This window comes from Amblyomma americanum, chromosome 4 (assembly GCF_052857255.1).
Source record: "Amblyomma americanum isolate KBUSLIRL-KWMA chromosome 4, ASM5285725v1, whole genome shotgun sequence".
Classification (NCBI taxonomy): Eukaryota; Metazoa; Arthropoda; class Arachnida; order Ixodida; family Ixodidae; genus Amblyomma; species Amblyomma americanum.
This window is the reverse complement of record NC_135500.1, coordinates 145361731-145389660: the sequence shown is the minus strand read 5'-3', so window position 1 is coordinate 145389660 and position 27930 is coordinate 145361731. Positions and strand designations below refer to the sequence as shown.

The window sequence follows — 27930 nt, the reverse complement described above, 5'->3', positions numbered from 1 at the left end:
CAGTCCTACCTTTTACTGCACTCATTGTTCTAAGTAAACTGTTTCAAATGCAAACTGCATGTCTCCTAAGTTCCATACCACAGTTCATTTTACACTTCCACTCTAGTTCACAATTATGTACAAACGAGTAATCAGCGAAACACCAAGTTTACAATCCAGTTAAAAATATGAATAAAGGCAAAGACAGAACAAATTGCCATGTTGGTTACTCTGAATGCCTGAGTAAACGTCAGTTTCCGGACGAAATTCGTAGCTGGAATTCAAGCAGGTTCACATTGGCTCTGTATCCTCAGAATTGAGATGCAGGCAGCGGCAATACACTGTACGTGCAAGTGTGGACTGCAACAACAAATCTAGAATGCAGTCATTAGATACAAGTAAGTTCAGCTTGGGTACCTGCAAATCCCGCACCCCACAGACTTTTAAGGTTATGAGCACGATTTCTGAGGGCGCCCACCAACCCCGGATGATGTTATTTGCGCTGTTAACCATACCTTCATTACCATTTGCCCATGGATATCTTCAAGGACTGCCACAGGATATCGGGCATGCCGTTGAGTCAGCTGCTTTACCTAGTGAGCCTCGTTAACTTTGCTTGACATTAAAAGGCACTACACTTTTGTGCCTATTAAATGTTAGCATCTCCATTAATTACTATTACAAAACAAATGAAAATAATCAATGTAAGCCATTATGCAAGCAAAAACAACGGGTTTTAATAATGCAGTAGACTAAAAGTAAGTTGAGTTGCCTTTTTCACAACCGGCTACAGCATAATTGCATAAAAAAAAAGTTGTTTTGTGCTGAGTGCTAGTAAACTTGATGTGAAACTTTTGCAGCCATCGTAAGCAAGAGGCACACAAACAGCCAAAGAAATGTTTTGCAGTTTTCAATGAATTTATTTTTTGCCCACAGGAATTTCAGTTCAAAAAAACGAGAAGAGAAAACTTTGACATGAATGCCATGAATGCATGAAGACTGATGAAATGGGACTTGTGAAGTCAGCATGCAACCAGGGGTGTAAGCCAACGCCAAAGATGTTGACAATGCTAACTGGACACCAATGAAAGTTCATTAGCACAAATGCATGCAATGAGACAGCCAAGTCAGACTGTAAACCAGCACTGGTTGCTAGTTGTGTGACGAACCAACACACCTCAGATTTTGCTCATGTATGGCTGCACGATAACAATACTGCATTAAAAAAAAATAAGAGAAGAGAGTTCTTTTTCTGACATCTGCAGTCATTCACACTGTGCACTATGATCATATCACTCACACACTTTGACTGAGAGGTTCATGCACACATAAGATGAAACATTGGCTGGTTCTCAACTTTACACAACCACTATTCCTCTGCAAAGAGCTAGTTGGCTTCACAAACCTACAGAACCAATAACAATGCAAACACAATAACCTAAATATGCCATGTATCAATGACTGACAACTGTTTTTGAAATAAGATGTGCAAAACAGCTAACCTTGCATAACCAACAGTTGGAGATGTAAAAGAACCAAGCAGCTTCGTGAAAAGCAAGATCTGTACAAAGAAGGAAGTACCCAGAAATGAGACAAAAGTGTGGGATCCACTTAATGGAAAAGACATGAACCTTTTATGTATAGCGTATTCTCAAAATGGTTTTCAATATCGATAAGAATTCACATGTTAAATATAACTTCGTGTAAGTGCAAAGCAGCAATTTACAACCTTTCGGTCATGACCTAACAGTCAGGCATTGAAAACAAATGCACAGGTTGTTAAATTCAATTATTTACAGTTACAGAAATAAAAACTCGGCGTGAGGACATAATGGGACTCTCCACAACGTTTTCTTAGTGTGCCATGTCTCAATTCTGCACGCAACACAAGCTGTCGAGATATAGCACAAGCAATATGCAGAAAGAGTAAAAAATGAACATCAACGTTATATCCAGTGCTATTCATTACTGCAAAAGCTTGCTAAATCAGAATTGTGTGCAGTGGCATCAGAAAGCTTTGAACTACACTGTTTGCAGCTGTCACCTGCCCCTTTGCACAGCAGTGGGGCTTTATAAATAAAGATGTGTGGAGCAAAGCATGACACCTGTTGCAATATGGCAGAATCTGAAATAGGGAGAGTAATAGTTGCGAAACAGATATCATAAATTTTTATAAATGATACAAAATTTCCATGTCATCTTTCCATTAAGTGCACAGTACACTTCATCTCACTGTTGGACCAAAGCCAATCAAACAGCAAGCACTGTACAGATGTGGGACATGAGCCTCTCAAAGACTTGGTACATCACTGAGAGGTTCCAGACATGCCTGGCATCGCTAAAGGCACTGCAAGAGCTTTTCATGATACTGCCATCGGCCAATACATAGGGCAGCATGTGTGGCGTCTGGAGGGGTGTCGTCATATCGCATGTTGGCCGTCTTTTGTGTGTCACACTAGATGCCACAGATGTCCCTGCAGTGTCACATGCCAACTGGTGCTCTGAAGAAAACTCTTCAAAATTCTGGATACACCCAACATATGGCAACACCATGCGTGTCAAGTCCTGTCTGTATGTCCTGCTTTTCTCCACAATTCATTCCCCTGTACACTGGCCCGCGCGTGAACAGCTGCACGCTGGAGGGCTGCAACAACCGCTTCACTCGCCCTTGGCCTCCTCGGCCGCCTCGGGGGCGCCTCCTTCGTTGGGCGACGGCTCGGCATCCTCGGGCGCGGGTCGCTCTTTCTTGGAGCGCTTGTGCTTGTGCTTGGAGGAGCGGCGTTCCTCTTCTTCCTCGTCGTCGCCGCCACGGTGGTGCCGGCGTCGCGACGAGCGGTGTCGCTCCTCCTTGTCTCCCCTGTGCTCCCGGTGCCGCCGCTCATAGCGGGACTCCTCGTACTCGTCGTCCGGGCCACCCCGGTCCCGCCGCTCGCGGTCCCGGTCCCGATCGCGATCGCGCTCCCGCTCGCGGTAGTAGTCGCGGTAGCGCCGGGACTCGCGCCTCTCCTCGTCGTCGTATTCTCGGCGCGACGAAGGGCGTTCGCGTTCCCGGTCGCGCTCCCTCTCGCCGCGGTCCGGACGGTCTGCGTGCCTGTCGCCGCGGTCTCCGCTGCGGCCCGACCATGTGCTTCCTCCGCCGTCGTCCCCGTACGACTGGCCGTAACCGCCGGCGCCGTTGTAGTAGGACGAGCGGCCATCGTCGTATGTGGAGGAGCCGCGGTCGCTGCCGCCTCCGCTGCCACCAGCCCCGCCGCTTCCAGGCAATGGCGGGGGCGGGTGCGTGAACCGCGGCGGCGGGAAAGCGCCGGTTTCGTAGCCCGGCGGAGGTACGCCCGGAATCATGCCCGGGATCGGCGGCGGCACGCCGAGCCCGTCCAGGCCCATGCCCATGTAGCCGGGCGGCGGCATGTGTGTAGGGGGCAGAGTGATGCCACCCATGCCCTGGTCCCCGGAGCCAATAACCTGCGAGGGGCCGATGGAGGAGAGTGCTCTAAGCTCATCGGATGCAACAGCAAGGGCTGTAGGGCACAAGAACATAAATACGCATGAAGATTGCAGAACGGGAGGTGTCTTCGGTTTGCCACCACGATCAGTTAGCGATAAAGCAATACTGCATTCACGTAATGTATCATTTGGATGCATTTCCTGAATCGTTCACAGAGCAGAGGCAAACTGAAGTGATCCACAAAGATGTGAGAGTACAAGAGAGCAGACAAGAACAAAGTACAGCTGTGCAGACACTGGGACCTGAGAAACCAGGACAGACACAAGTGCGTACGTAGGCAGAATGCCATACTTTAGGTCACATGGACAGAACAACACAAAGAAAGATTGTGCAGTGATCGTTTAGAAGTCTAGCAGCACATCAAACTACTGCGACTGCAGGAGGAGACTGTCAGTGAAGGAATAAACTCAATGTCAATCACAGCGATAAAAGGTGCTTTTCCTAACCTCTTGAACTGCCTGAATAGAAATGTGCCCAACGCAACGAAATCCTCAACTATTCTATCAAAAAAATGCAAGAACATATGTGATCACTTAAATGCTGCATAAGCTAACGCAGCTAGGTTATATGGACAATCACATGGCTTTAATTTTTCTTTATTGGAGACTGGATGTACGGACTGCAAAATGTTGCTGAAGAGAACGAACAGTTCTTCAGGACAGCACATATATTAACAGCTAACCAGCAACTACTGCTGTCACTGTTGCTACTGTACCACATCAAGCCATCCAATTGTTCCCTCTACCTGCAGGTCAGTTCCCATTCTAGAATAAAATCTTAGTGATAAAAGATTGCAATGCGGATGACGGAAATTATATCAACAAATGAGACTGAAAAAAGTTTGAACCTATGGCTTTGACAATCAGTGAGCTTTATTCTTGAAATCATACAGGTCATTATGTTATACAGCAAGAATAACCAGGAAAGGCAGGGACTGTCCAGCAGACGTACCAGCTCCACCCCTTTCAATCCCATTTCTATACCGGCAGTGGTCAATTATATCGATTTGCAATAGAGCAGACAAGGTGCTACAGCCTGTAACATTATTCTTTAATGTGTCATTTCATGTAACCAGTCCCAATTGTACACAAAGAGATTTGGAAAGATAAGGTTGTATTGGCAGCAGCAAGATGGGTAAGGAAAGCTTGCTCAATCTGGAAGCTGACACAAAATGCTACTGAGTGCCAGCTTGCTCAATATCTTAATCTGGAATGCATATTTAACAATACACCACAGTAAGAAACATGATATAGACATGAAAAACTCATTCAGAGATGTGGTCAGAATAAACAAACAAAATCTAGAATGAGGATGGCCTCCCAACATTTCACAGGGCAGGGCAGTGCAGAGCACAGCATTCAGGCATACTATGTCTTGCCTTCAAACCCTCTTACAAACATAAGGTACAAGTTTTCAGTAAAACAAGAAAAAAAAAACGCATTTTTAATATGTTCAAAGCTACCTTAGCTTTTTTTTTTCTTTACATGTGGCATACTCAAAATGATTGGTCATTATTATTCTTTTAATGGGCTTTTCAACAACATTCTAAATGAGTTTGCCTAGACAAATCATCATAGAAGCAGAAAAATTAACTTGAAGACAAGTTGATGCTGGTTGGAAATGTTTATTTTTTGTATGATGTGTTTGACCTGATACATATAAGTGTCAGAAACATAAGCCTTTGTGTTGCAAACTTCTGTCCAAGTTCCCGTATTTATGCTGAGCTAGAAGAAGCTAAAGGAAGGAGAAATAGAAAGGTTGAAAGACAGAATGGGTGGCTGGTAAAGAACAGAGCAACAAACAGTGATGTTTACTGCAACGGTAAATAAAAACAAAACAAAAGCTAATTTCAACCTTCCTTTAATGGTTACAAAGCCTGTAAGCTTTAAGACAGCAGAGCATGCGCCAAACAGACTCCAACATACCTACTCATTTCCATGGGGTTGCTTGGTACAGGTTAGCAGAGTTACTGCATTATGCTTATGCATATTTGGCCTTTTATATGTACGGGAGACAACCCTGAGCGATCTGGAAAGACAGGCAGCTTTTTGCAGCAGCCACCTAGCACCTTGAGTATTTGAAAACATTTACTTGAAAGAAACTTACATAGCACCTATTTGGCATTAGAGGTCAAATAACAAAAAATGTCTAATACGATGCTTAAGAACTGGCTGCTTTGGAAAGCCCTATTCAGAAACCAGAGTGGGGCCAGTGAACTAGGCAACAAAGAACAGACAAGCAATCACTTACTCAGCTGCATTAGCAACCACTCTGGTTTCTGAATAGGGCTTTCCAAAGCAGCCAGTTCTTAAGCATCGTATTAGACATTTTTTTGTTATTTGACCTCTAATGCCAAATAGGTGCTATGTAAGTTTTTTTCAAGTAAATGTTTTCAAATACTCAACGTGCTAGGTGGCTTCTGCAAAAAGCTGCCTGTCTTTCCAGATCGCTCAGTGTTGTCTCCTGTACATATAAAAGGCCAAATATGCATAAGCATAATGCAGTAACTCTGTTAACCTGTACCAAGCAACCCCATGGAAATGAGTAGGTATGTTGGAGTCTGTTTGGTGCATGCTCTTGCATATGCTGCTAGCACATGCTACAGTTTTGAAGCCTGTGATTTCGATTCTGGCCACAGCTGCAGTGTATTTGCAACAAGCTATGCATACATAGCACAGGCAGCAGCCAGAGCCGAATCATGCATACCCTAACCTTAAACCTAGGCACGCACTGCCCAAAGTGAACCCTACTATCAGGAACATGAGGAGCATGCCAGAAAGAGGATAGGGAAGGAGGAAAAGCAAGGGTTCAGAAAGGTGGCGGCAGAGATGGGGAATAGCTGGCCTCCCTTCCCCAAGGAGAGAGGGAGGGGGCGCACCTGAATTACCCCTTCCTTGGCGGCGCCCGGCCGCCGGCTGGGCAGGGACGGGGCGCCGCCGCCAATGACGTCGATGCTGCCCGACATCTTCCGCCCCGGTGGTGGTCCCGCCTTCTTGGAGCCCAGCGGGGGCACGCTGCTCACGCCAGTGTATTTGCTGTTCTCGTTGACTGGGGGGATGGGCACCTGCAGGGGAGGATGGGGAGGGGGGGTGCAGGGCCCTTGCTGCTGTTGCCTGCCACTGACGGGGGCACTGCCCGACCACGACACCTCTCCCCCAACAATGTACAACACACAGGACACACCTTTTCTTACTAAATAAAAGGCATTCTCTCAGTGAGAAAAGAGGCCGACACTTTGCGGCATTTGAGCTAGCCAGCTCAACAAGTTGTTAGCACAACAGTGACAGGATGTCAGATACAATGATCACAAGCACTTCTAGTCCTTTTACTTTCCATACCTGGAGTTTTACAGCACAACTGTATATAGCCTTACAATCTGGCTGAACAGCATCACTGTAGGATGCAACACTTTGTAACAAGCCAGGTGTTCCCCATGTGCCCACGGCTGCTTCGTCTTTTTCATGGCACAGAGCACAAGTCGTGCAGGGCATTGGTTTCAGGGGAATTTCCAGCCATTGCCGCAGAGGTGCCACCAAACCATGTGCGCTCGGCATTCGCAAATGCAGCCCTCGACAAGTTCTGTTTGTGTTCACCATGTCTGCAGTTGGTGACAAAGAGACAGGTGCCACACCTGACAACAAGTAATAGATTCAAATACCCGCCAAAGCGGTATCACCTGCTTCCAGTGAATGCAGAGAGTGGGAAACTCGTATTTCCTCACACCCCATTTATGCAAACACGTCGCCTGATACACGGATGATGCCATTAGGGCATCCAGGGGCCCATAATGAATGTGAGCATCGATGTGGGCGACATGGCAACCGCACTTCCTCAATCGATCAAGGAGGACAGGGCACTCAGCATGCACCTGAAATGGTGGATGTTGGCAAAAACCACCTAGTACTTGGCAGGAGCAGTGCATAAGTGGAATTTCTTGCCGTGGTTGCAGTTTCTAAGTGAGAGCACATTAAACGAGCACTACAAGATCAGGGTAGACTTCAGCCTCCTCGGTGCCACAGAAGAACCCGCCTCGTTTCGCCTGACCAGGACGAGGTTGAGCACATGCCCAAGTTCAATCACACAAAATACCCAACAGCTGCACTGCAATAATGTAATACAGAGTATCATAACTGTCCTGTGAGTTTTTGTCTTGTCCCTGTTGTGCTAACAATTTTTTGGGCATGCCGTATCAACCTGCTTAGCAGCAAGGCTTACTTAAAATATCTGGGCCAGTAAGTTTGTATGACTTGCAGGGTTACGGCAGTGCGAGCAAGACAATCACAAGAAAGAGACACTTTAGTAACACGGGCTCATGTTATAACTTAAATCCGTCAGGGCATCGATCCTTGCGGAACCCGAAATGCTCACTGATTGGCTGAACCACCAGAAGCAGTTGTGGCACTAAGCTGCAATGAATAGTGCAGTGGTGCAGTCACACTACAAGCACCATGGGTATAGAAACCCTGAATCTCGCCACAGTTGCATAAACCTAAAAGCACTACACACTTAAAAACATAGTCATACATATTAATGAAATAGCTGCTGTTTTAAAAATACCTGTCTGGAAATATACTTTTTCTCATCAGTAAAAAGAACTAAATTTTTGGTCACTGCTTTTAAGCATAGCTGCTACATAAATGCAGAGATGCCCAAGCTCCTTTGATGCCCAAGCTCCTTCGATGCCACAAGCGACTGTTACAGAACTGGTGCGCCTCCCAAGACTGTCAATGCCATAGCCCCATGTACAGCATCACAGGCCATGCAGCACAAATGCTCCGAATGTTTCAGTACTACTAACATATTCCCCATTATCTTGACGGCTAGCTGGTGAAATGACACTGCATTGCAGCTGCATACTACATCCACTTTCACTGCTTCAGCCATTCAGTGACCACCTCAAGTGATAGATCCCTTGAGCCACCAAGGCTACATTATGGGCCCCATTTTGTCTACAAACTTTTGACCATGATTTCTGAACTACCTCAATCTACCAAGCAATAGATAACTCTAATTGTATATGACAGACATAAAAAAGACTGTTTTTACACAGCTCTTAATGAAATTTATAGGGCAACAAACTGGCAATGAGCATGAAAACAACTGAAAGCAAATATATGTAAAACAGAAAGACCCTTTTAGAACACAGAACTCAAAAGCTCAGCAGAATGTGCTCTAAACACAAATTTGTGATTCAAAAACCATAGCTACTTTTGAGATGACACACAATTGTGAGATTGACTTAATATAGCCATTTTTGTAAACAGATGTACAGGTCACACCACACTTAGCAACTGTAATAGGCCAGCAATGTGCAAAACTTCAGACATTCAGAAAAAAGAAAGAAAAAACAGGTTGGCATACAATCATAATTTATTACACTGCCTAAACAACAACCAGAATATAAATTTTGCAGTTTATAAAATGCTCTACAATCCTGTGCCCCAAGAAAGGGGCACCTCGCTAGTCACACCAGGTACAAAGCAATCAGATAAATATAGGTCTTAAAAATCCTTATTACCTAAAACTCCTGCTCAGTTTCTTACTGTCAAAGCGACACCGAGGACAACTGCATTCAATTTTTAACAACAGTTAAATTCAATTATTCAGCCTTATGCAGCTATGGTGACACCAGCAAAAGGCATACTTATGGCTGAAAATGGAACATCTTTTCCCGTCACTCGATTCAATCTTATGATACTCATGATGATGTTGAGATTATTATAGACTCCGTGATGGCGGTGTAGTCCAGCCACAGAGATCCATGACAACAAACAGTACTGACGTCATCAGAGCTTGGTTGTAGAAATGCCCAGTAGTGGCAATACCTATAGTAAATTTTTTGCCCTTCTGAAAGCAACCTCTTTGTCATTATAATGCAGCAATCAATTAACAAAGGCCAACTTTATTTTTGTCCTGAGAGTCCCTTCGAGAGCAGCCACCTGCCAACAGGCCACATTCACACCATCTTACTTCCACAACAAAATGCTGCCCTGTCTTAGCGGGGAAGGTGTAAAATGCAGTTCCGCTACGATCCATGGCTCTTTTAACCAGCTCTGACCAGCAAGCTATGTGCTCTGTTGAAGCATTTTGCTCTCGTAAGCATGAGCATCCCAGAGCAAGCTAGATGGGCAGCTAGTTTTTTTAGCCGTGAACCTGCCTCGAGTTCTTGACACACGTGGCACACAACTCCACAGGGACCCAACACTAGCAATGCAGATAACACACACAAAGCTGTGCCCCGTCACAAGAAACTATCATGATTTCCAGCGGGCACAACCACAGCTGTCACATCACTATTGTCTAGGGCTGTCACGCATGCATTGGCGGAAGGTAAAGCAGCGCATCAAGCACGTACACTACAAGTCACCACAATGCGAGGAAAATGTAATCGGCACATGCAGTTAAGAGGCGGTATGCAGTTTGTCACGAGCGCAACTGAACACAGGCCATGAGGGTTATAAAGCAAGAAGAGCACACGACCCCAGACTAAATCAGTGGCCTACACTGTCGCAGTAAATACCTTTGCTTTCACTCCCAGGTCCGTGCTAAGAGTCGTCAGAGTCTTGTCACTATAGCACAAGCTGCGTCCTTCTCTTCCGTCTTGCTGAGAGAGGAACAGCAAACTTACAGTAACCACTTCACACGTCAGGGCCGCAGTACTCTTAAAAACCAGCTCAGTCAGTCCATCTACAACACGTTGGACCTGCCGTGAATCCAAGAGTGGATTTTTGCTGGCAGTTAGGTCAACCTATGCAAATTTCTTGACTATCCTTTCAAATAACCTTACTGGATGACTAGATACAGCAGGTCAGTTAGTGTCGAATATGTAGTCATGGGCACAGCTCTGTTAGAAGCAGTTATAAATATTATAGCTGTGATGGGGAAGTGCGTAACAGATATAACACAAAAAAGATTTTGCAGAGAACAGAAGAGAGGAGAGACACATGCAAGTGCACACAGGATAGAGTGGCTTCAAAGGAGAACACATAACAAGCTGTAGAAATAACATAAAAGCACAAAACTTCAAGAAGCGCAGCGCCAAATCAATAACGGGCTGGGCAATGAGTGGACGCATCACAAATAACATGCAAAAAACATTCACAATAAGATATCTTACCATGCAGCTGGCAACAAGAATCTCTACCCTACAGAAACCAGCAGCAGCTTTAAGATGACACAGCAGGTTTAAAATGAACTCAAGAACTGATGGTAAAAAAGGGGGGGGGGGGGGGGGGGGGGGAGGGGGAGGGGGGGGGGTATTTGCAATCTTCAGTAATCTCCTATAAGGGCAGTTTGAGCACCATGAAAAGTTGCGTTAAATTTGAACTAGCGGAGGGCAAATAATAGTGCAAGGTTTTCCACAAAAATTGCTGCTACAATATGCAGAACACATAAATCTGTCATAATTTACTATTTACATTTTTTTGTAGCCAGTTAAACAGCCATAATTTGGCAGCTGGTTCAGTTACAAAGTTTACAACTCCAGTTCCTCCATATATGGCATCACCATGCAAACACCTGAAATACTAGAAGCATTATTTTGAGTTCGGCAATCTGCAAAAGCTGCCCTGTCTTAGGGACAGTGCCAAATGAGTAGCTCCATTGCTCACAGCAGGCATAAGCATCCAAGTTTTCAACCCTTTCACCTTTGTTTCAGCAAGTTTTGCTGCAGCAATGTACTACTCTTACAGCCATGGTTTACAGACAAAGAAAACGCAAGAGACTATTCACACCATTCACCACCACATGCAACTAGTTGTTAGTCTGGGTTAGTTGCTAGTCTTTTACAAAATTTTACGAACTAATATCACACCTCTACACTGACCAATATCGTAACATTCATTCAAAAACGCTAAGCCTGCACAGAATCTGTTATGATGTTTTTTTTTTTTATTTACATAAACCACACACTTACAGCTGCATTCTGACAAATAACACGAGCCTCTCTTCTTGAGCTGCACATGCAGTTGAAACATTTCACTCAGGACTGACTTGACTGCTCAAAATATCAGTACCATATAAGCTCCTGAAAACTTCAGGGGCAATGACAATTACCGAATATACTCATCTAAGGGCAGCACTTTTTTTCCGTGGTTTTGATAGGGACCAGCATTTCTTCTTAAAATTTTTCAACTGCAGTGAAGCGCAATTATGCACCCTTTTTTTATGCTGCGACACGCATTTTTATGATGAATTAGTGCAGTCCCAGCGAATCGTTCAAATACATAATGCATTGAAAGTATGGGTGATAGGAGGCGCACCCGAGAGCCGGCACTAACTAACCGCATAAAGTAAAACTGATTGCTAGGTTAGTTTATTGGCGCTCGACTGGCCGAAGATTTAGAGCGGCGCGCCACGTGTGCAACCCGCGGCTGTCAATGTGAGGTGACGTTTGCCTGGCCTGTATTTTGGCCCATTTCACTGTCGAAGGCTTTGCGGAAATCAAGCACACATTCATTTTATATGTCAAAAGAAAGGAATAAGCTGACCAAAAGACCAAAAAGGAGTTGTTAAAAAATGTTAATGACGTTTTTCTCTTGACATATGAATCTACTACCTAACCAGACGAGATTTTGTCAAACCTTAGATTCCACACATTCATTTTAAAGTGAGGTTATTGTGTGTAGGTGAGCTGGCAACAATGTTAGACCTTTTATAGTAAACCGCAACTAGATTCAAAGCACTTTCGATGCGGCTTCGATGCGAGCGTCGCAGGCAGTTATCGACTATCAGCTCCCAGCTTAATGCCATATATGGGCAAACCATGCCCACATAAAACCATTTTTTTGTTGATTTTATTTTTTATTTCGAAATGCTGGCTACCAAGTTGGGGGTGCGGCCCTTACACCAGTATATGTGGTGTCAGCTATTAGTAAATACCAACGAGCTGTTATGACGGCTCAACGGTAGTAAATAGCCAAGGAATGGCAAAGTTCTGAGGAAGAAAGTGTTAGAGCAAAAACAGCAAGAAAATGTCGAGCAAATCTAGCAGGCTCATGCTAGTGGAATGCAAGTTCTCTAACAGGCAAAAGGCAAAGTTTTACTCATGTCCAAGAACAGCTTCACCCAAAAGAGCTGCTTTCCATTGATAAACTATACATATCGAGCTAATAAGTTATCTAAAAATTTGTTCAAAAAAATTCAAGTAAGGCCTCTGGAGTATTTTGTATCCAAAATCAAAAGCTGCTTAAGACAAACAGACATTTGTGGTTTTTCACATTGCTGAGCACGTGCAATATGCTTTAAAGGGAGCATGGTATGACTACATCGTAAAATCAACGTATTTTGTTCTTCCATGTTTAAAACATAGATAGACATAACGCAACAACCAACATAAATTTCTTCGCTGCTATACCCCTCAGTCCACTGCGAGCACACGTGGTTTGTGGCAGTTCTGCGACATGCAGCAGATGACGCAGCAGACAATGTGCCATTGCTCTGTAAGTGCACCTGATTTTGCGGCAGTTTTGTGTGCCCCATTCTGGCACCCCAACTGCGGGAACTGAAACCAGGACTCCCGGTGAAAAACACTGCTGTGATAACTTTCTAAAGCATGGAGGGCAGGCGCGATTAAGTTCTGTTGTCTGAAAGGCCCTGTTACCAGAAGAAAGAAAGAAAAAATAAGCAAACAACAGAACCTGAAAACTAGGTGCGCTTACCATTTTGACAATGCCTTCAAGAGAGACATGATAAACCCCATTTTTCTCAGTATGCGGCGTGTGTGCAAAATAGCATGGAGAAGCGACAGAACATAGCCGACGTCATTGTGGGATTACGTACCAATGCAATGGCGCCTGTGCGTGCAGTACAGCTTACTGGAGATTCCCTTAAGGGTGGGCATGCCTCTTAAAGCTATATTTTTTAATTTTTTGACCAAACTTGATGAAATTTGCTATTCTTATTCAGTCCTTGCACCAATTTCAAATAGTATCTATTTTTTAAATAGGCCAACTAGTTACAAAGATAAATACAGTTAATGGTTCATAACCTGTAGAAACAATGAAAAAATAAGCACTACAGAAATTGATACTGACATATGGCTAGGTACTAAAAATCATAAGGAATAAAATGTTAGGAGTAGTATTTTGATGTAACAAATATCAGCGATGGTATAGCAATTCCAAGTTCACTGTTCCAAATGTGGGTATGCTATTGCCTGATCTAATGCAGAACTGCAAAATGTTAAAGCATAAATTCCAAAATCTGTTCCTAACACTGTGTGCTTTGCACTCTTAGATACATGCCACAATCAAAATTATGGTTCTACCTGCCTTGAAGGCAGAGATATTGCTGCAGTAAATTAGCAAGAAATAAACAATGGGTGGTTTGAGAAAACTTTGTTTTTGCATGGAATTCAGCTGACAGTGATGTTATAAATTGATCCTGCGGCCAAAACAGTGATTCACGAGATGAGATGCATGGTGAATTAAAGGAACATTAGCTCCAGATTTTGAAAATGTAATTTACAAAAAAATATTTTTTTTTGCGATTTTTTTTCGTCTCAAAAAGCCATGTCCCCCCGTAAAGAGGTGATACGAGGCTATGCATTGGCAAGCATTGCACGAACGCATCAATGAAGAAACTGAAGCATTTGGGCAAGCACGTAACTGATGTGACAGCAACAGCTGTTGGGTCATGGCACGATTGGCACAGGCACTAGTGCTGTGCTTGTCAAGCTTCTGAATTCTACTCCTCTGTCCTTCCTCCCAACCCACGACAGCACGAACTCCACACAGGCCAAGGCTGTCCGAGTCACAAGACCTGAATAACAGCCTCACTGGTCAGCAGTTTCAGGTGACAGTTTTTGAGCAAACTCCATCACCAGTCAGGGACGGCTACAGAAGTGCCATGACGGGCTTTCATTGTGAAAACCTTTTCCATGATTTTTGCTTTCACCACCATCACAGGTATGCAAAGGCAGAGGCTAAACAATCATAATGTGACAACCTACGAATTCGCCTTTTAAAAGAAAATTTAGGCTAATGCCAAGGAAGCATACAGCTTGAACGCTGAAATTCCGCTAGTACAAAAACACCATTTATATGCGAGATAATTTTTTGGCGAATTGCAGGCTAACAGCAGAAACCGCTGCAAGCTTGAAGTTGTTCTCCCTGCACCAGAAACCTACATGTAAAAGGCATGAGAGGGTGAGGTAAGGCAGGAAACAGGGGCGCTGCACCATACACTCTTGCGAAAACAGTGACACACGGGGGGCAGATGGCAGCACAGACTCACCTTGATCGGAACATTGTTATCCGACCGAAGTTTGCGCTGCCGGTCGCAGTAGATCTTCCAGGTGTCCTCATTGAAGCCGTAGTTGAAGTAGTCAGTGATGTCAGCACCTGGCTTTCGCCACGGCTTGTCCTCGAGAGACTCGATGTTGAACTCATAGATGGGGGCCCCGTTGACGAGTCCCACCTCATCTACGTCGAGGCCCTTGGTCTTGCCCACACCGGGCACCCCTGAGCCAGGCCCAAGGTTGTTGGCAAAGGGAGGGCCCCGCTTAATGTTCAGGTTCACTGTCTGGGTTGGGCCCGGGTAGCCGCCGTAGGGCGAGGCTTTGAGGTCCCGAATGGTCACCTACATGGCAGCGAACACACTAGCTTGACACATGGCCTCAGCCAGGTTTGCTGTAAAAATATTGCCGCCTCAAAAAAAAAGCTGTTCATGATGCAAACTTGCTAATGCTAAACAGCACAACAACTCGGCAGCATTTCAATTGAAAAGCTGCCATTTGTCATTGCAAAACAGTATGCCTACTGCGCACGGCCACCCTTTATTTAAATGTGCCACCATGCTTTCCAACATTGTAGGTAAGAAGTGCCACAGTTTGAGAAAAAGACTACATTCAACCAGGCTAAGAACAATTATGATATTTATTCCATACCCTGCACTGTATCACAAATAAAACAACACAGTGTGGCAAAGCGATAGAAGCCATTCTATAAGCATAAGGAATGCAGCAGTATACATATTTACATACTGTACAGAAGGTACTGAGGAAGCTATAAATAAGAGTTCAGTAGTTGCAGTGATTCAAACTGCACTGTGCTCAGACCATCACACAGCTTGAAAATTTACTCCTAACACAAGCACTCTGGACAGGCACTGTTTCACACCCAAGCCAAAAGCAATGTAGTTTTACCACTTCAGACCTTATTCATGTAATGGTGTAAACAAAACTTGCTGTTTTAGCTAAGAGTGTGCTAAGCCTAGCAGCGATCTGTTTCAACTTTGCTTATAACGTATTGATAACTATCAAATTATAACTGGTGTATTTTTTCATGTTGCCTAGTAAATAAAGTAGATAATATTTTTCAAAAGAACTTGGCAACACATGGAAACCGATTTTATGTTATAACTCTATTCTGGGTTTCTTGCACTATCTGCCACTACTAAAACAAAAATGATTGCATGGCTCCTTGAGGATCTGTTTCTTTCACTTAAAATTTTGCAACCACCACGACACTTTTTGCATAACTGTGTACATACCTGTAGAATATGAACAGGTATGAACAGTGGGTGTTAAACACTTTATACCATTTAAACCAAACTAATCAGCTTTCTTTTCACTTACACAGGCTATTTTGGTGTAAAATTTTTTCTTCAATATAAATCGAGAGCATCGTCTGAACAAAAAAGGACTTTTTATAAACCCCAACATAAAACAAACCTATACTAACATAATAGCTTTCAAGAATGCTAAATACTGGCTACCAATAAAGCATAGCTTTGGCAAAAACGAAAACTGCATGGACATCAGGTGCCCACAGTGACTCACCATGCACTTTCCCTCATACGAGTGGTAACAATTCTGAGACAAGCAAGTTCACTGGCGGTGCCTTTTAAAGAGACACTAAATGGGTATACTAAGCCCGGCTAGACTGATAGGTTAGCATCATCTGATAGCAAATATGTCATCTTTACCGAAAACAATGCATTTATAAGCCAGAGAATCGAGTAAAACAGAAAAAACACGTAAAACGGAGAAACATCTGAAGATTTGTGCAGTGATGACAAATGACATATTTACGAGCTTTCTAGAGGGACGCTATTTCGCCACCTTGGTGGGCACTTACCGCAGAAATATGAGGAAAGCAGCACGGTGAGCATAACCAACAAAGCAAAGAGTCTCGTAATTAAAACAGTGCATAACAGACAACAGAGAGCAAGGTTAGTCGCAAACACGACCACTGAAGCTTTCACCTCACATCCTATGCACAGGTTGCATGTAGATGTTGTACACAGCAAGTTCACAACCGCAACCTCTCAACGGTGAAGCGGTTTCATTCTCACTCAGCTGTCGAGTGAGCTACTTTATGAGGCTGTAGCATTATAAAACTGCAAAGTGTTTATTTTAGTATGCACTAATGCAGACATGCGTATGCATGCACGTCATCGAGTGAAGTGCGATGTGAGAGCGTGGTCTTCTATGTTTTCTGCGCAGTGGAAAGGCGAATATGCTTTTAGATGTGTGAAAAATACCCGAGAAGTGCCGCATGCATGCACCCTCACCCCTCAGTTGGCTCATCAATCAAAAAAATTTCCCAATGAGGGTGATCATGCACCCAGTACTTTAGGCGTCAGCACACAAGGCAACGTTTTCCGCAAGAAAAATGTTCAACCAGCTGATGTATCTTCGTCAAGATTATGCGTGCATCCCATGACAGCTACAGCCGGCAGGCAACAGACTACAGATGGGCGGAACATACCCTGATTTGTCTCCGCTTACCATCTACAGGAAGCAATTTACGAACGTAGAAATTACAAAAAACCACAGCAGAGCCAATCACAAGGGCTGTCTACGATCATACCTACTCATAGTTAGTCAACAAACGCACAATACACACGCAGATTTTCGCTCAGATGCGGTGTTGAATGAAATACGTTAGATCACGACTGCTGCTCGCATGCTTTTGAGGATCCCTCGAAGCTTACGTGTGCACTTTTATGACAGTACACAATGCACCGAAGGCCACATGGTCGCAATATCGTGAGCACAATCAGCTATTTGTTCTGCAGTCTGCAGCCGCCCTCAATAACTTCACATAGTTTCTTTCGTACCCACAAAGCCTATTGCTACCGTACACACATTTTCCAACAAGAGGTAAACGAACTTGATGCAGCGGAGAGCCCCCATGAAAACAACGGGGAGCTGATGCGGCCTAAACTTGCACCTTGCCAATAATTCGCTGACTGTCAGTTTTCGATTTCCAGCCACATTTCCGGTATTTGGAAGTGGCACCTCTGATCAGTCAGAGAGTTGCATTGCAAAGACGTTATATAAATGCCGTCACGGCAATTCATTTTTCGCAGGCACTTTTAATGTGGAAGGGTGGGATTTTCATTTGCGGTGTACCGAGCACCACAGCCACCTTGCCGCTAGTTCACCCAATGAACTGTGAGCTTCTCTGCTACAAAAAAAAACATTTCCCTTCCAAACAAGCTGCCAGGCACCCTATCATTCGAGTGAACAAAAGAAACAAAGTGCTTAGTGTTTTTACACTCCAGTTATGTTTACAGAGCTCCTGTTAAGCTGTTGATGTAAAAGTGTAGCGTGAAATACTTCTTTTTATGGTGTTATTGCCTCCTTATATTTTGGTACAGCAATCCAGGTAGCACATGATAGCGAGCCAATATTAGAGAGCCAATGGCAAAGTGTGGCCCTAAGTAGGTCCAGAGTTGCCAATAAGCATCTGATATTGGCTGCACTATCATCAAATCATGGCTATCATGGGCCATGTTAGCCAGAGTTCTCCCACTCTTTGCCAGAATTGGCTGAGCCATTTCCAAAACCTGGCTATCATGGGCCATGTTAGCCAGAGTTCTCCCACTCTTTGCTAGAACTGGCTAAGCCATTTTCGAAACCTGGCTATCATGGGCCATGTTAGCCAGAGTTCTCCCACTCTGCCAGAATTGGCTAAGCCACTTTTGAAACTTGGCTATACTGGCCCTGGCTTGCCACCCATTATCCAATGTTAAAAGTATACTGGCAGACGTTGGTGAACACTGTACCAGCCATTATACTTGGTAGAAGATTGATTTTATTGTCAAGCGCCATCTCGGCAGTTTATAATTTTCAAACGCGCTAAAACTCGTTTGAGCTCATGAGCTGGGCCAGTGCGAGTTCAAAAATATGAACTTTTATTCATCTTTTTCTTACCGAACACTTTCACAGTATATGTGTGGAGTTGGATAAACAACAAATATTTTCCAACTGCACAATCGAAGATAGAGGCATAGTTATGAAAAAAAAACTCAACGAAACCGAAGCTGTCGGCACATTGCACCGGCCAGAGGGAGCTCTCGTACAGGAGAAAATAAAGGAGGAGCGTGTCGACGCCGTCGAGGCACGGCGCGGCGACATCTGCCGCGGGCTCCATCGTTGATCAATTGGGTTTTAAAGGTGCTTCACAACAATTTCCAAACGCATTCTGAAGCATTCCAAATGCATTCGCTCGCTGTATAGCAATGGTGCTGCTGCCATCGACTTTTGTTCTGTCCGTTCGCTGATTTTGAGTGGTGCAACGATGTGACGGCGAATTCGGTGGTGGTCAGTGGACTGTGCAAATTCGGCCACAGAGGAACCGCTCTGTCAACAACGACACCATCCAGACCGACAACTACAGATCTATAGAAGTCTATCGTTAATACTGGGCGACAAGAAGCGGCTGCAACTAACCACTAAAATTCCTTTTAGAAGGTCTCGTAAATTTAGTAATTAACGAATGCGCACTGGCATGACCCAGTTGTAATGATTCGTGTAACTATATATGGTTGCAGAAAGAAAACCAGCGCAAAGGACGGAGACACAGAACAGGAACGCAGGACGACACTGGCCCTGACTATATATGGCTTAGCCAAGCCGCTAATAAAAAAAAAATATACTTTTCTTGAGAAGTGCACAGACAGAGCTCACGCTGTTGCCTTTGTCCGATTTCTGTGCATAATAACCCCCTATTTGTATGGAATTTATGTATTTGAAAGCGTTTTGGCATGCTCTGCTTGCGCGAGTATCTGAAAACCAGCCCAAGAGGCTTCCTTCTAAAAAAATCAAATGACATGACTTTCATTTCATAAATTTTTTTATTAAAAAAGCACTTTTCTGCTTCACTCTAGAGAATTCACTGCCACACTGCGCAGTGGGTGTCTGCTTAATGGAGATCCTAAATCAAACATAATAACTTAGTGCAAGTGCATTCCCTAAGCCAACTTTGTGCGCAATTTTAGCAACGTCCAAAAACGAAGCAGTGGCCTCGTAATTTACAATTATAAGTTGCGCACACGCGAAATATTAGGCCGCCGCTTCATAAACGCACGCGAGCACGCGGTAAGAGATTCCTACGCTTCCGTACGTCGTTCCCTGTGATCGCGCCTTCCCGTGTTTTCCGATTTGCTTTTTCCTTCCTTTTCTGCAAACCGTAATGTTTCAAAATGTTTTTTTGTGCATTTTATTGTTCTGTTGCATAATTTGCTTTGAAGGCTATAGCTCTTGCTGACATCTTTACTTAATTGCTCGCAAATTAATTTTTTTTTGCTTTCGAACATTACCTTTATTGATGAAAAGTATCGGAAATAGTTGCGAGCCACAATTCAACACGGTTTTGTTTGTTTTAGCTTTTTGCGTGAAATTTCCACACCAACAAGAAGTTGGAGGATTCTTCGACGAGCAGCAAGTAAATCAACTGACAAATGGTGTTAGACGCATGTTAACCTAGCTTGTTTGCCACATGTCCCATATATACTTTGAGGCTTCCGCGTTTTCCACACCCTTGCCTTCAAAACTGCTTATGACTCATTCTCCGAGAATTCCAAGCCTTTTTCACATGTTTCGGCCCCGTCCCCTCTCTCTTTCGAAGTCCCGTATCTCCCCAACTCATCTCCTGAACGTGCCCTTTTCACGGCAGCGCACTAACCCCCTACCCCGCGAAGCGCTTTTTTTTAATTCCTTTTCTCCAAGCTGTTTCTCGGGCGCTGCGCCGCCGTTCTTGCCCCCTCTCTCTCTCCCCCCCCCCCCCTAAATCTTCTTTTCTCTACCTTTCAGCTTGAAAATTTTCTTTTTTTGCGACCACAAAGGCTGTGTAAAAAATAATGGCTCTCCTCCCTGCAGCCACCACCCCTCCCCCACCACCACCACCACCATGGGGTCCACTGCCACTCCTCACAGCGCGATGTATCACCAACATTCTTGACTGGACGAGTCTTGCCTTGTCTGGCACAGCCGCTCAACCGCACAACCAGCGTGACGAAAGAGCATGCACACTAGAGCTGGCTCCGTTCATAGTCTGCGCAAGCAAAAACCGACATCTGATACTATATGAGAGCTCCGACGCGGTCCACTACCCTGGCCTGCAATATCTTATTTGTAAGTACTACAAATATTTTATCTTGAGATACGTTCGAAAATGAATGTGATTTTGGGAGTAAGTGTTGCTTTGACTACATGCGGCTTTATTTTTTTCTGGCAGGAAAAGAGAACGAGAAAAAGCACGAGGACGACTTCTATGTACCTACTCTCAATGCCAAATGTCTGACTTGACGTCGTGCGCAGAGCAGACCTGCCCGAAAAGTAAGAACATTATTTTTCGTCTTTGGTGCAATGAATTCACCAAACATTCACTACTTTGTCAAACAGCAGGTTTGAATTCATGTGACCTGATATCCGATGTATTCTGGGATACGTTTTTCATGTACAGGTTATGCAGGATAGAAATCGGAACTGCTTTGTGTTCCACTTCAGACCAGTCGGTAAGGATATATGTACTACTTCCGCGCTGTTTCCCTTTGGCTAACACACTTGCAGGTGCAATAGAAGATCCGCAATTTATGGCTAAAGCTTTTGCCAAGTTATCTCAATGAATAAAAGGCGTTACTCTGGACTGTTAGACGGGTGTTTTGTGTGGTTTTCAAGTGAGTTTCGAATCTGTATTACATGCATTGGAAATGACTAAGATAAACTGTTAGATATAAAAAAACAAAGGTGTTCTGAGTTTTTCTGTGCAGCGTATTTATTTTTAACCCCATCCAAAAAAACAAGCTTTGTTCAAAACTGTTGTTTTGACATCCATATGAAGGAGATGCTATAACCTGTGCATCTTTACCTGAATAAAAAATGCGCTCTCAATTTAGAGATACGTAGTTATGATATTAAAACAAAATAATACATTAATTTCCTTTCAATATCACATTACTTTGCTTTTTTTTTCACAGTGAATATCTTTACTGGAGGTGCGAAACGGCACATTAAACTAAAAATCACCAATTTGGTACAAGGCAAATTAAATGTCACTTTGCAAAAAAATGTGGTGTTAGTTGTTACAAATTATCCTGTAAAATGTGTGCCGAGTGTCTTCGCGCCGGCTGTGCCTCACAAAATTCAGTGTTGTTTAATCATTTCTGTTTTTGTACTGTGGTGACCATATGCCCTACAAAATTCAGTGTTATTTAATCATTTGTTTTTGACCTGTGATGGCCATATTTAGGTTCATCATGACATCATGCCTCTCTTTGCAGGCTCGACGCATTGTGAGGTCATCGTGCAAGAGCTGGACGAGGAATTTGAGTGCAGTGCAAGAGTCCTCTTGCAAGAGGAGTGCAACGATTACCTCAGATATGACTGATCAGTTCACAGGACAGCTCCATTAAGCACTTAATGGATGTCTTAGCCATGCTACAGCAGCTTGCCGAGCTGAGTTGTCCAACCTGAATCATTGGCAGGCAGCAAACTTGAAAATAAATTATTTCCCCAGAGCCTCTGCCACCATGCTCTTAGGTCCTCCTTTCCTTTAATTCCCAGGATGACTAGCAGCAGCGCAAGTCATTCTGCATGCGCTAGAAACGTGATCCTTGTAACTCAAAGCAATAAACTGGTCTTTTTCCTGAATTCTTAGGCACCCTCATTTATGAATATTTGCTAGGTTGAATAGTACATCCACAGTTCCAGTCATTGGGCAATGGGTTATGTTGCATGTGCCAATTTTCGAAAGCAGAATACCAGTGTTTGATAGCTGGATGCCAGTGTTCAAAAGCTGGAAAGTCAATCCGAGGCCTTTACTGGTCCATGTCGCAGAACGAACGCCAGGCCTGCGTTGGCCGCTCGATCGGCCGAACGTTGGCTTAAAACTGGCCTGAAAGCGGGGCCAATGTGTCAAAGTGGTAGCGCTTCGCCTAAATGCCATAGGACTGCCATTCATGACACTTTCTGCCAATGATTTCCCAGTGTTCGCTCAATGCTGTTGTGCTGCATGTTTGTGCACTACTGGCTCTGGCTTTACTCGTTTTTCCCAATATCTCTCCCACGTGCATACTTCATACATTGCACTCCGCACCCCCTTTCATGAGGTGAAGAAGAAAAAAGGGAGAAAACTATCAAAAACAATCAACTTTTAGAAGCTCTTGAACATATGTCGCAGACCTCAAGCCAACAGCCAAACTTAGCACCAGTCCGTTTAAGCTAGAGATGAACACATTGCTCATGTTGACGTTCATACTGGTATAAATTCAATTGTAATAAATGTGGCAGATGTTACCAGCACTAAAAGGGGCGGCAAATAAGCCAGATACTTTACAATCTGGCCTTAGGCACACACAGAATGCCAGATGCACACTACTACTGTGCACACTTTTAAAACTATGCTGTTTAATGCCTCTTCCTCATGCACAGCCCCATCCCTCTATAATGCCTATTTGGGTCTTTCAGGCAAACGTAAAAAATAAGCGTGCCTCAAAACCACGACGTGCAGCGTGTTCATCATTGATACTTTGCCACCACTCACCATGCTTACTAAAGAACTTGATGAAAGTTCAATGCAGCGAGATCTCGTTGATATGTAAAAAAAAAACTAAAAAAAACATATGATCCAAACTGCCTAATTCTGAAGAAATGCTACTGTTGAATAAAGTACAAGGACATTTATTAACAATTTCACTTCATAAAAATGTTAATTAGCATTTTTTGGCACAGTGTCTCAACAATTACTTTTCCAGTGCTTGCAGAATTCAGTTCGTATCTGTGCTGTCTTGAGCATGAAAAGAACTTTGTAACACATCCCGCCCGTTGACAGCAATGGCAAAAGTATCCAAAATCTCCCACTCGTCGTTTTAAGATGTTTTGCTCCCTGACACCTATGCACCGCAGGGAAGCTACTTCAGAAACTGACCGTTGCAGCATTATTACTTTTCATGATGGGTTCCCCGGATACGGCCCATTCGTATGTAGGTGCATCGTTGTAGATCTCAGATGCTTCATGCCCTTTTCCTTACGCACCACGAAGAAGCTAGCTCATTTCTATCATCATGTCGCATCCCTGCAGCAACAACCCGCTTGTATGTTAGCATTTTTTTTTTTGGTGCTTCACCCATTCGCACCTAGGAACTGCAGAAAAGCCACCACAATGAGTGTCTAGCATTACAGCTCATGTTGCGTGCCCCCAGGCTCAGCCGACTTGTAGGTTTGCGCATGTGCGGTTGGTTCGTCACTAAAAGTATTACACGAACAGAATTTGTAAAAAATTTAAACATAGTTGCCGGGAAATTGTGTTATCCAGGAACGCATTAACTGGGACAAAAATAATGTTACTCTACGGATTATTTTTAGCGCTCCGGATTTTGAGCATGCAAACCGCAAAACTGTAAGAACAGGGAACGCATCAACGAGGTTTTACTGTATTCAAAGGAACCGACAACTGACCAAAAAGTGTCTTGAGATTATGATAAACATGTATATATCTTTACACATATTGTAAGAAACAAGTATAACTTGAATTTGGCATTGAAAACCACATAAAGCAAGCTGAAGCAACATCCTGCGGTAAAACTTAGCAATTATCGTTGCATTATTTCATTACGTGACCACATCCCAATAAAATATTACTTACGTATTACTGAGTGCATTGTGTTTGTTTATTTAAAAAAGTGATCATTACATTTTACTACAGTTTACATCGTTTCCAGAATACCCTACCAATGTAGAACAACTCACTCTTCAAATCGTTGATGAAGTGTTTCAAGCTGTCTCTAACAGATGGCGCCACAATGGTTTGCATTTCTTGGTTGAAGCAGTTACTATGGTACACTAAAGCTGTTGTCAATGGGGCAAACGTCACATTGCCACCACAGCTTTTGGTCTGAAAACTAAAACTGACGCTACTCTACGCTAAAACTGTTAATTACAGTCTGGCAGCTGGTACTATATTAGTTTTCAGTTTATCATTCTGCCAGCACACAGTCATTGTCATACTCGGTGATGATGGTTTCAAGCATTGGGATATATAAAAACAAGTGCGTCAAATGATCAAAAAATTTTCAGTAAAAATTTCCTAGCGTGTTGATAATAAAACCATTATGGAATCAGGCACCTTGGACACACAGTTTTCCACTGCACTAAAAAAAAAATTGGGTCCTTAAAATTCAGTTGTCAGTCCCTGAAAGGTATCTTTTCTTCCGCCAGCTATTTTATACACAAAACTTAAGCTGGTGACATTTCTAAGCATCAAGCAAGCAATGATGCAAAACTGCTTGAAAATATGCCTCATGCATCAATGAAGGAAAATCCCTTGCTTTCACCTTAGGTCTCACCACTGGCATCAGAGCCACCAGACCTCTCAGATCATACCGGATTGGAAACTCTGCTTCAAAAAGTGACTAATCACAGAGGCCATTTTTTGGGCAGGCTTACAGACGGCAGTGCCATCTAGAAACAGCAAATAAAAGCTGTAGCTTTTTGTCACCATTATGTTCTGAAGTGTTTTTTTTTTTGCTTGTATTACCTTTTCATTTATCTCTCTGACAATTATTATATCTAAGCATTTTTGTTACTACATCTATTTCACTGATCTTATTACCAGATGGTTGTTTATCAACTAGCTCGAAGTTTACAACTTGGGCACAGTTACAACTTTCCACAGCTAAGAAACCCTGTCTTGCATCTGTCACTTCACAAGTTTTTAACTCTTTAAGTGTACGCCTACACGGCTCCAAAAACATATTTATTAAATCCTTTCTGCCCGACACCATTTCAATATGGAATGAGCTACCTAATTCCGCAGTCACTGAAAATAACCCTCTTAAGTTCCGGCAGTTGCTAACAGTGCATCTTAAAAACTTTCCGCCCCTGCATCAAATGACTGTTTCGCATTTCTGAATGCTCTCCTTTTATTATTTTTTTTTTCGAGTGGTGCTACAGATTGTTCTTCACTTACTGCACCGTTTTATTTCTCTCACATTTGTTGTCACTTCTCTCGATTTGCAGTGCCCATTATGCTTACATTTTGATCGAGTTCTTCCATTGTACAATCACGAACTCGTTTCTTTTGTCGCCTTTATGCACACTGACTCTGTAACTCGAGTCATTATATTGACCATTGTGATATGTTATGAATCTCCCTCCCCCCATTATGTAATGCCCTAACCTAAGGACCTTTAAGAGTAAATAAATTATGATGATGATGATGTTATTGACCACATAAGTTATAACAATCTGCAAACCGCCGAATTTTGGCCTAACCAGACTGTCATTTTTAATATATGAACCATATGGGAAGTTTTGCAACTAGTAAGATATTGGAGTTCTCGAGTGCCATCACTTCTTCACCACACCACACTTAAACGCACAATCGCTGCTTCTAAGAAATCAAACCTGGACATCGTCATCATCGTCGTCGTCATCATCCTCGTCGTCATCGGCTCCATCAGCAGCATCCCCATTCTTGTCAGGCTCTATGCCAGGGCCTTTAGCTTCACCGTCGGCCTCCACAGGGTCTGTGGCTGCACCCTCCGACTGCTGTCCCTGCTCATCCTCACAGCTGAGCTCGCCTGCTTCCTTGTCATCCTGCAAAGACAGCCAAAAAGGGGTCAGTTTCTACTCCTTGGCATTCTCAGATAGCACTGCCCACAACAACCAGACAGGCTAGATTAGAGGGAAAATCTGCAAAAGCCTGCTATCAGGTATTTCCCTTTCTACCTCAAGGCATCCTTTATTAGTCTCAAAAATCAGCTTCTGCTTTCATGGACAAGTCGCCAAGTGTGAGTAGATCATTATCAACCATATTTGGGCATATATATTTAATACATCACTGCCCAGATCATTTTTTTTCTTCATATCTCTCTTCACCCTACTCTGCTTCTTAGCAACAGACAGTTTTACAGGCTCAAAACACAAACCTCCAACATGCAGGTGCACCTACTTTTGAAAAGGACAACTCACAAAAGTGAGATTTGCACCAGCTACACCCACGTATCAACGTCGCTTTCACGCAGGACACGTTAAGGCATTCGTGCGGCACAGAAAGCCCAGGCAGAAGTTAATACACGGAGAGACAGCTCCTGGAAACAGCTGAGGCTCTTTGCTTGGTCATGTCTTATCTCAAGCAACTACACTAAGATGACTTCGGCGATACTTCAGTACATAACCAAACACAGAGCTCATTACCCATAATAACAACACAATAGCATCTTTCCTTCAATGCTTCAGGAGGTAAGTAGGTGAGAACTCGACTGGCTTCCTGTACCATACTGCACCGCACTGCATGCTTTTATTTGTAAAATGCTCTTAACATTCTCTAACGTTTGAAGGAACTGGCCCACGTTGAGGCTGTGCTCAAACCTAATGGTAATGCAGAAGACGGTGGCTTTAACATGATGTGCTGTAGGTTGACGCCACCAACGAACTAACTTCGGATCTGATTAGCAATCGACGCAGGCTCTCCCAAGCACACGCTGATGCAACGAGCATATTATTGTTTTGCCCAATAGGCGAACTATTAAGCTTGCACATAGATGATTTTCAGACACACACGCTCGTTTTCATTGCAGTATAACCTGTTACAAAGGTACTCCTTTGCATATAAACAAAACAATTCGGGGGCGCGCGAAGTTCTACCCGCGGCCTGCTTCGTCGCTACCCAGAAGCTCTCCTGACATCGGAGGCAAAGCGGATTTTATTTGAGATTTCCGCAGGCTACAGCAATTCGCCTCACTTATTCTCCACGAAGATTTGATAAACTCACGGCCTAGTGTTAACCGGCCCATGCATGGTCGTGGCATTCAAGTTGTTAGACCCAAGCTGAAGGTTGTGCGTACCTGTTGCGTTTCAAGTTTATTTTGCACAAGTGTTGAATCATCCGTCTGTGACTTCGGATCATCGCCCCCTTCATTCGATGCGCCAGCATCTGTTTTGTCATTATCACCATACAACCAAGCATCATCGTCCTCTGCGGCAGCCGCCATTTTGCACACGCATGGACTTCTGGATTGGATGTGGGTCGGACTCTGAGCGATCGGGCCGACTGGCTTTGCACGTGCGACGCCGCTTGACGCCGAAAAAAGTTTACACATGAAAAAGAGTTTTCCGTATATTAGAAACAAGCTTGCTTCTTGTAGGCTATCTTTCCAACTTATATTTGGCCTTTCATCGTTGTCATAAAAGCGTTGGTGTAGCTGAGTTGCCA

The 27930-nt window shown here is 43.7% G+C and overlaps 1 protein-coding gene across 2 annotated transcripts; it reads right to left on the bottom strand.

Annotated features, from left to right (window-relative positions):
- Positions 1-691: 691 nt before the first annotated feature.
- On the bottom strand, positions 692-27728 carry Fip1 (Factor interacting with poly(A) polymerase 1). Of its 2 annotated transcripts, XM_077661931.1 has the most exons (5): positions 27563-27727; positions 26121-26312; positions 14720-15064; positions 6363-6548; positions 692-3441 (listed from the first exon to the last, which is right to left on the bottom strand). In XM_077661931.1, the coding sequence occupies exons 1-5, from the start codon at positions 27707-27709 to the stop codon at positions 2638-2640; spliced, it is 1674 nt and encodes a 557-aa protein (XP_077518057.1). In that variant the 5' UTR covers positions 27710-27727; the 3' UTR covers positions 692-2637. The 2 variants fall into 2 exon arrangements, with proteins under 2 accessions (XP_077518057.1, XP_077518059.1); XM_077661933.1 differs by lacking the exon at positions 6363-6548 and having other exon boundaries at positions 27563-27728.
- Positions 27729-27930: the final 202 nt, after the last annotated feature.

What these genes read in the sequence shown, in the direction of transcription:
- Fip1 (XM_077661931.1), bottom strand. Translation starts at nt 27,709, where the DNA reads ATGGCGGCTGCCGCAGAGGACGATGATGCTTGGTTGTATGGTGATAAT. An exon ending in ATAAACTTGAAACGCAACAG is followed by an intron (nt 26,313 to 27,562) that starts GTACGCACAACC and finishes CTGTCTTTGCAG; the next exon opens with GATGACAAGGAAGCAGGCGA. An exon ending in ACGATGATGACGATGTCCAG is followed by an intron (nt 15,065 to 26,120) that starts GTTTGATTTCTT and finishes GCTGCCATGTAG; the next exon opens with GTGACCATTCGGGACCTCAA.